The sequence below is a fragment of the Hipposideros armiger genome, unplaced genomic scaffold (assembly GCF_001890085.2).
Source record: "Hipposideros armiger isolate ML-2016 unplaced genomic scaffold, ASM189008v1 scaffold_83, whole genome shotgun sequence".
Lineage (NCBI taxonomy): Eukaryota > Metazoa > Chordata > Mammalia > Chiroptera > Hipposideridae > Hipposideros > Hipposideros armiger.
Window position 1 is genome coordinate 2,182,894 of NW_017731433.1, and position 9,665 is coordinate 2,192,558.

Below are 9,665 nucleotides of genomic sequence, written 5' to 3' on the forward strand. Positions count from 1 at the left end.
TATATATATATATATATATATACACACACACACACACACACACACACACACATATATATATGGAGTCATGGCCTTCTCTGCAACAACTTTGTCGACTTCCAAGAAAGACCCACTTCAATGAAAACCATGGTACAACTAGCACAATTGTGTTGTACTAAGCAGAACAACCTAGGAAATACTGATAGAGAAAACTTATACTCCCATAAAATACTTTAGAAAAAATTTGTACTCAAAACATTTTCTACACAAATCGTGAGGAAGAGATTTTTTTTTTTCTTTGACATGCTTCCAACTTTCTGCTTGTATGAAAAGGGGCTTTTCCAAGTCTAAGGAACATCATCCACACTAACATAAATAAAATTCACCAATCAGGATGTTCTAACCAATAATTATCTGTTACTTTGTATCTTTCCTTTGCTAATGTCTTGGCAAAAGATTGAGTGCTCCTAAATAAAAAAATCATTCCATTCTACTCCAATAAATTAGTAGGTGGTTAAAAGCTTAAGCTTCAGAAATGCTTATAATGAACACATAACACAATCACAAGCAGTACACTATTAAGAATTTGGATGTAAACATCGGGGTCACTGGAGCCTTTGGGATCATGGCATGGGATGCAAACCCTGATTTGGGAGCTCCAGACCTGGGTTTTCACTCTGGATCCATTAGTACCAGACTGCACAGAAGGCAAGTGGCATCTGTGGATCTGAATTTTTTCACTTAAAATTCACTTAAATTTTTTCACATAAAACAGAGGAGCTGGGTAAATAATTAAATCTCCAGCTATGCCAATATTTGCATATTGGCATAATGCAAAAATGCACAGACAATAACAGTACCATTTATGGGATAGAATAAAACCACTGAATTGAAGTATAAAAAAGAGGAAAAAGAGCATAACATCACAGTTGCATACCAGGCCCTTGGCCATAACAAAATGTAAGTGTGGAAATCTTTCCCTTCACTTAAGCAGAATTCCTGGGGTCTGAAATTTTCTCAAAAAGGGAAATCTGTTAACCCTTTCCACTTTTATATCTCTCTGAGACTTATTATATCAAGTGCATCCTAGCACATATAAAGTAGAAATATTATTTATAATTAGTGATTTATAAAACATGTAGGAAAGCAAAGAATCTAAGAAAACACTGTTATTTTCTAAGTTTAAGGCCCTCTAGTTTTCTCGTAAAATTTCCATTATCTTCAAATAAGTATTGGTCTGCCCATTTTCTTATTCTTGTATGTAAAAGTCTTTGAAACCTGATAAATCATTTATTTATTTTAATGGAAAAGTGAGCATTCAGACAAAAATAATTTTACACATATGCGACACATAAGAATTTCAAAGCAGAATGAAATTATAATATTACGTAAGATAAATAACATTCATTCTTTGAAGAAATATTTATGAGTACCAAATACTATGTCCAAAGCATTGCACATTAAAAAATGTAAATTATATTTTAAAATTGGACTGGAGAATGTTGATTATTTTCATTTTTAGTAAACAATACTACTAAAATTAGACATGTGTCCCATTGTCATGTGACTGATCCTGACATTTAACAGAATAGTCTAAGAGGTACTTTAGAAATTGTTGGTAGAATTGCCCCTCTTCCTATAATACATTCTATTTTACATGTTCTAACCCCAGCTCCACATTTTTTTCCTCCTTGCAGGCTTAAGGTTTATTCTTTAAATTTCCTAATGGGACCTGTGGACGTTGACACAACTGTACTGGGAAAACAAAGTTATATACCAGTTGTTAACTCCTAGCAGAGATTTAAGGCTTGGAAAAGGAGGCTGCAATGTTATGATTAATGTCAATTACAATAACACTAATTATTGAGAAAACAGCACTAAAATAATTTTTTAAATAATTTCAAAATGGCTAACACTTCTTAAACACTTCTTCTGTACCAGACATTGCTAGAACTTTTAAACTGAGATATAAGAAGCTTTGATTAAAGAAATTAGGACTCTTCTAATTTTTATCCTAGCCATTAGTTAATTCTTCTTTGACTCAAAATCAAATAGAATGCACAAAAATCCTGTAAAAATGTGGCAATGAGTCCACTTTAATTATTATAATAGTTATCAAGATATTTAGTAAAAATCATTGTCAAACCTGTAAGGCTGCTCTCCTGTATGCGTTCTCAAATGCCGTGTTAGGTTCGCAGACCTTGGAAAAATCTTGCCACAGTATCTGTTAGGGAAAGATGTTTACAAAAGAAAGTCAGCACAATCGATTTTATTTCACTCAAGCCACATAGAAGCCAGATGCTTATTCCTGATTTAATTAATCTTGCATGGAACTCACATGTCTTTGGTATTTAAAATTTGCAACAAAGTCATTCTACAGATATAAATAACTCCACAAATAAAGGCTGCGTTATGAGATCTGGTTGAATTTGATCATGCATAAGCATGCAGTTTATGAAAATAGACTTTAGTTTTGATGACCCCCATACGCCTCTTTATTAACTCTGTATCTTTATATTCATCAAACTGAACCAGACAAGGGGATAAAAAAATGACAAGAGTCTGTGATTCTGGGTTGATGTAAACAGATTTCAAATGTTTCAACTCATTTTACATGTTAACCACAGTGACAACTCTCTGTATATTGAGTGGTATCAGATCAGACAAGATTCTAAGACCTCATCCATCAAGGTATGTTGCTATAAAACCTTTTCTGGAAACAGAGTGACACATTTTCCAAAGAGCAGATAAATTGATATGCCTGATGCCACAAATTTCTGAGGACAATTCAGAAATTATAAGCACAATTTGTTTAAAAAAAAGAAAACAGAAACAAAAAACAAGCTTTATTGTACTACTGATGAGTAACAAGAAACTTATTAACTAGCTTTCTTCACTTCTCGACCTTATTCGTCCTTCATTAATGGCCTTATTCTTCAATGCCATGACAATTAATAAATGTATGCTTGAGGACAGTAGTATTATACCTTTGGATGAAAATAATTAACTGTGAAAGAAAATTCATAAATATCAAAGTGAAACAAGCAGATAGTATTTGGACTGTTTCCAACCTCATTTATCACAACCAAATGGCCTGTGTTAAAATTCTCATTTAATAATAATTTTTTTTAAACCACTATTTTTATATCTCACTAAATAAAGAGTACTTTGAAGTGCTTGAGATCTATCATGGTCGCTATTAATCATCCAATCAAGAATAATTTCCAAAACAAACAGCAGTGCCTTTGAAATCAGAGGGGAGATTTTTGGAAAGCCAGCCATAATTAACTTTGCAGTTACCTGCAGGTATAGCGTTCTTTTCCTTTCCTCAAGAGGTTCTCTGGCAGAGCATTGGGAGGCGCTCTGAAGTTGAACATGGAGGGAACTGACTGTAGAAGTTCACTGGCCTCAGGTTTTAGGGCACTGAAGCTCTCTAGCTTCTCCGCCATGTTTTCAATAGCTGACATCTGAAAGGCAAAAGCATAATACCATGAAGGACCCATCTGACATCTTTTCTTCTGTAATAATCTCTAGCAAACCAAGGACATCATTAATAAAATGGAAGCTGAATGCAATGGTCTGTAGAAAGAGGTTGTAATGTGCCAATATTAAATAAACCATAAGAGAATTCATTGATTTTGAAAATAACAAAGGTTATAAAGCTTATAAAATGTTGGGTGGACTTTTTTTTATAAGACCTGGGTTAGACCATTTCACAATAATCTGATATACAATTGAGCAATGAAATACATGAGAGATAATAAAGCTAAATTAGATTTTTATTAAATTAAGTGAGAGTATTAGTATTATGTTATGGATACCAACAGCAAACTGGAAATTATAGTAAAAGGTCCTGTATGCTTGCCTAGTTAATAAAAACCATAGGAAGTATGGAGTCCCATGAAAAGAACTCACAGTATGAAAAACATCAAGTGTTCCAAAGCTACAGCTTAAGCCAAATGTGTCTACTGCAGAAAGAAATATTAAATGGGTAAGAGGTATTTTGCCTAAGACTATGTTAAATTAATATCTGGATATACTAGATTTTAAGTGGGATTGCATACAAAGAATGTTGATGGAATATTAATTTGTTCTGGACAAAGACTGAGTTGGAAGAACAGTTCATAACATTATAACTTCACATAACATAACTTGACATGGGTGTTATAAGATAAAGGGAACAATTAGTTCTTGGAGAACTATTCTTGAAGAAAAACTACCCTTTTGAATTCTTCCCCTTAAACAACCTAATTTATTTTGCTTATAATCTTCACGTTTTTGTCCACCTGAACATGTATTTGACAGTCACAATCAGAGGGTGCCATTTAATTTTAAAGTCAGCTGATCCTCAACGTCCACAGTTAGAAGGACTGTCCCCTTTCCTTCAACACTCCCAAAATGTTAAGTTTCTTCAGTGCTTACATTTTATTTGGAAGCTTCTTAGTACTGAACTTTTTAAGTAGAAAAAGCAAACTCTCAAGCCATCTTGTTAAATCAACTCTCCCATTATTTATTTTGTTCTCAGGGCACTATGCCACTGGAGAGCTCAGAGAGCTGTTAAAAAGGTGTTTGCACTCTACGTGCACTCTGTATGTTTCTCAAAGAGCTGGGATGGTAGACCAGAAGACTCCATGCAAGGATTAAAAATGGTAACAACTGTACATTCAAGCAACCATTCAGCCCAAGACGATGATTCTTTTGCTGATGAGATGGCAGGACAGAGTTGGAGGCCTAATTTTCAAGCTCAGGTTAAAAAAAAAAAAAGGCAACAATTTTGTACTCAAAAGGAAAATTAACGAAGTAATATATTCCATGGACACACATCTGCACAGAATTCCGTTGACTTTGCAAACTAGAGCAAAATCTTCACAGAATGGTCTGATCATGATTCCCTTCTTACAAAGGGAATATTTTGTGTTTGATTCCGCAAATGACTATTCATGTTGTAGTTAGCTCTCTTTCTTTTCCCTTTATCCTGGAGCCTGCTCTCCCATTTCATGCCCAGACTCCTAATGCTAGCTACAAATTGCAACGTACAGGGTACCACTGCCAATTTGCCAAATGTCTTTCATCAAACACAGTGCAAAAAAAATCTCAGAGGAAAGTCAAGATACATTTACTTGTCAGACGACAAATGTGAACGCATTGGGAGGCGGTAGGAGCTATAAGCTCAGGGGTTTGATTCATAATCACTCAGCTGCTAAAACATTCTCCACAGATGCAAGCGGACAGCACATTTGTCACTATGAAGGATTTTGACACATACTGATCACAGGACAGAGATATGGAATGATGCTGCTGCACAGAGAGGTTGGCGGAAACTCTGTCCCTGCAGAATACAGCCATTATCCCCCTCTAGTCAGAGCATTAGCATTTTCCTATTACTTGGGATTTTATTTATTAAAAATCAATCCAGAAATGTTTTATGATACTATTTTATTTGCATTTATTCCTTCTAATTGTTCCTTGTAGAAAATCATTTTGATAGTCTACCCACTGTGGAATAAATTGTCCGAGTGAAAAATGACCTCTGGCCTTCAAGCTGATTAGCGGTAACAAGCCAGGGTAAGGGTCATGATCGTATATATTTATTGGACAGAATAGTAAGTGCATGGGTGATGATTATAAATGTTTTATTTATGTACATTTAATATTTGAGTAAAGTTTCATTATCTAGTGGTTTTAAATCATTTGAGTGTCCACCCCGCCGACACACTCAGATACATCTTCTAGAAACACTTTTCCTTTTATATGGAAAATAGCTTACTCATGACTATTATTATCCTCAGCTTTCATCTCTAGCTCATATAAACTACAAGTCCTTCAAGTTATTTAAGAGCAATTGGCTGTTGAGAAATGTGTCTTGCTTTAGTGGCTGCTAATAGCTCCTTTTGAAGAAAGATCACTGTGATTACCTCAAATTGTTTCGATTTGGGGAAACCATCAAGAAATAAGAAAATAAACTACAGGCTTGATGACTAAATAACCACATTCTTAAAGATAATGGGAAGAACAATAGGGGTTACCCAGGTGCCTCTTATAAGCCACCCCCACCTTGGACTTCTGGTGTCAAATGAAAAGAGGATTAAATTGGAGTGGGGAAAAGGGAGAGAAGGAAGATGGGAAGTGAGCTGAGGGTAGCTATTAACACACACACACACACACACACTCACACACACACACACACACACACACACACAACTTTCTGTCTCGCTAGCAACCACTGAATCAACATAAAAGGCATCACTGAATCCTTCCTTTCATCTTCATAACATTTGCTCTTATAGCACTTAATCTCAGCTGAAAAGAATAAGTTGCCCCCTTAGGACAGACAGAAGTGACTTAGACATCTGCCAGTTGGAGTAATTTAGCAATTTTGTGACCAACATTAGCCCTAACCAGTATCTTGAATTAAGGTGTTGGATTAAAATGAGCTTTATCTAGTGTATGGGTTAAAACCGCAACTGTCTCTGGCTATCTAGGCTGACTCACAGGCTGCTTCTCCTCGAATAACATTCACTTTCCGGGAGAAGTGGTACATTTTGTCATTGATTTTAAAGTCTGACTTGGTATTTTAAAAGTCACGATGAATTGGGGTAAATGGAACAGAATTTAGCTATTCATATTTTTCAATTATGAAAAATCCAATGAAAAGGGCGATGTGTACTACTATGAATAAGAAATTTGCTGAGAATGGGGAAAATAAAAGAGGAAAAAGTTAAATCATATATTTTAGAAATGTATTGCCTTGTGTCCTATCAATGTCATAGGCTAATCTCCGATCAGTAAGTGAGGTTTTTTTTTTCCTATGGAACAGTAATTTTTATTTACATATGTAATAGTTGTTGATGGTATCTGCAGCCAGATTTCGGGAAGAGGAAGTCATTTCACCCCCTTCCAGTCCCCAAGAGGCTATTAACTTTATACTGACGCAAACTAATATTTAGACACAACTCCCTAGTTCTTACAAAAAAAATGTAGCTATATCTTTAGTCAAATAAAGTTAGTATTTTTAAAAACATTTCAGCAGGCAAGATATCATCAACTGTGTCCTAAGCACTTAGCTTAACATTTATTATCTGGCAGCCAATAATGATGACATAAAGAGGTTTCTCATTAAAACTATTCAAGTGACAATCTGATTATATGAAATGATATGTTCAATAGCACCATAAATTATGTGACCTAATGCTTCACAAATTAGATTACACATGTCTTTATCATAAAATAACTTTTCATAAATAACTTATGATGGGAAAGTTTGTGGATTTAGTAGTTTTCTATATTTATTCACTTGATAATCTTGAGAAATCTCAAAATTATGGCCATTTGGGGAGAAGTAAGTATTCATATTTTATAGTTATCTCACTCCATGTATCACCATTCTGCAATCATAATTATGAAATCATTTAGAGTTTTTACCACTACAAAATAAAAAAATATGTATTTAATATTTCCACTAATATCTACGTTTTACAATACAAATATAAATCATAGCTCTGAAAACCCTATGAATCTAAGGAATGGGAGTATTTCTAAAGTATTGCAGTGGCAGTTGCTATATCATTGTGTTATCAGGAAATGGAGTCTAACTCAACATCTGACGTTGGCTTTGTAACTTGGTAGAACTGTTGGCCATTATGTAGGGGACAGCACTTTATGTTTGAAGCAGCCAAAATCACAGCCACTGGCAAATAATATTCTACCTTAGAAAAGATGAGGACCATGAAGCACACAACACTCAGGACATGCCTCTGCCAGGAAAGGAAATACAGGCCAGGAAAATCAAAGAGCAACTCCATCTACTACACAACTTTGCTTAAGGCAGTTTCTCTCTCTCTTCCTCTCATTCATTCTCTCTCTCATTTAAAATAAATGAACTTAAATCCTTAAAAATCTATCAAGATGAGAAAAATCACAATTCATCATATATTCCACAAAAGAAATAAAATGGAGGAATTTCTACTAAAGGAACATCAGATAGAGGAAAGAGGTAAATGCTAAACTTCTCCAACTTAAAATAATTTACATGTAGTTATATGGTAACCAAAGGAAAACTGAGCTATATCCCAAGATTTTACTTATACCTCTGAACCAGTATATTTTAAAGAAGTGAATGAAAAAGTGAAAGCACATACACTTAAAGGAAATTTTATAATGTATGTTATTTGTATATGTTTCCATTGACCCAAGGTTTATTTAGGTCAATAACTAAGCTAAATAAGCACTATATTTAATCTTGAATAAAAAATAAAGCTGTCCTATAGTAAGTATCATTAACTGACAACTGACTGTATCTGGAAATAGTAACTGAAAGCTGAGGGAGTGAGACCCAATGCTGAAAGACCCATTAGCTAGTTAGATACAGATTTTTAAACATTTAGTCTTATTTCTCCATAGAGTCAGAACTAAGATCTCTCCTGGTATATATGAATGTAAATTCCAATGTCAGCTTGTGTCTACACATAAGTTCAGGTTTTATCTTTTGAAGGCTTTATCAAAAGCATCTTTACATGCTGATACAGGCTCCCCCAAATAATGGTTGTTTCCATTTAGTGACCCATCTCAAAGCCTCTTTTAACAATATGCTCCCAAGTACCCAGAAAGAGTTCTACATCAAGGTATAATTATGTGTAATGGGTCAGATTTATAGAATAAACTTCTTTCTGTAAACAATTTATAGCACACTAAATGACCAATTATAACAAAGGATTTTGCAGCTTGACAAGCTGAAAATCTACCTTCTGAGGCCATATTGTTTAAAGGAAAGAGGCTCAGAATTCTTTATGTCTGCATAGCAGTTTACAATATAAGTTGTTTTCCTTTTAATGCTATATCATTTTAGTCGAAAATATAAGTAGGAAACTTACCCAAGTTCTCTGATCAGGCAGTTGGAACTGGGAGCAAAATTGAAACAAAAACAAAAAATTACTTCTGTATCAGTATCTTTACTGCAATCTATCCTTTGAGAAATTAACATTTATACTAACTCAGTAATTTTTGCTTATCATGTAACTATACCTTGAGTAAAAGCTGTGGAAATGAAAATTAAATATTTTTATAACACTGCTAAGTTGCTTCTATTTATCTAAATTAAATTTTAGAATCAAGGTTACAAACCAGGTTGTCTTTTTTCCAAGAAACCTAAACACTGCCTACTACCAACACTTAAACAGCAAAATAGATACATCTTCTTTATTTGTTTTTACTCAGTGCAAAACAAGATTCCTAACTTTTACTTTAATAACTAAAATTAATTTCCTGAAAAACACATAGTCTGTTATATTTTTATAATGTTAATAACAAAGAAAATAAGATATTTACATAATGTGAACCACTGAGCAACAAAAGATGATGTACTCAGAAATGCACTGCTTGATTTTTATTAGCACAGGACTCAGATCATCAGTAGTCAGAACACCTAAGGATGTTAATTTAAAAAACTACAAAGGTCTAGTTATTTATGACAAGAATCACTGGAAAAAACTTCAGTGAGTGAGAAGCTTTTCCAGGACACACAAATATTATACCCTTAAAAATATCATTTTGCTTGGTTAAAGGGGATATATTTTGCTATCATAAGCTCTGGTATCTTTAATAAGAAAGATAAAAGGGCTAGCTGAGTGGCTCAGTTGGTTAAGAGCTCGCTCAAGAATGCAAGCTCTGAGCAACAGCGGTTCGATGCC

General features: G+C 34.1%; 1 protein-coding gene across 11 annotated transcripts in view; it reads right to left on the reverse strand.

Annotated features, from left to right (window-relative positions):
* MECOM (MDS1 and EVI1 complex locus) overlaps positions 1–9,665 on the reverse strand; it is a 277,303-nt gene that overhangs the window by 14,823 nt on the left and 252,815 nt on the right. For 9 of the 11 annotated variants that reach the window (XM_019643952.1, XM_019643949.1, XM_019643955.1 and 6 more), the window contains exons 9-11: positions 8,850–8,876; positions 3,280–3,446; positions 2,126–2,203 (exon numbers count right to left, since the gene is read on the reverse strand). In XM_019643952.1, the coding sequence (XP_019499497.1) occupies positions 2,126–2,203; positions 3,280–3,446; positions 8,850–8,876 (272 nt within the window). The remainder of the gene's footprint in view (positions 1–2,125; positions 2,204–3,279; positions 3,447–8,849; positions 8,877–9,665) is intronic. The other 2 variants (XM_019643951.1, XM_019643950.1) reach the window with 1 other exon arrangement.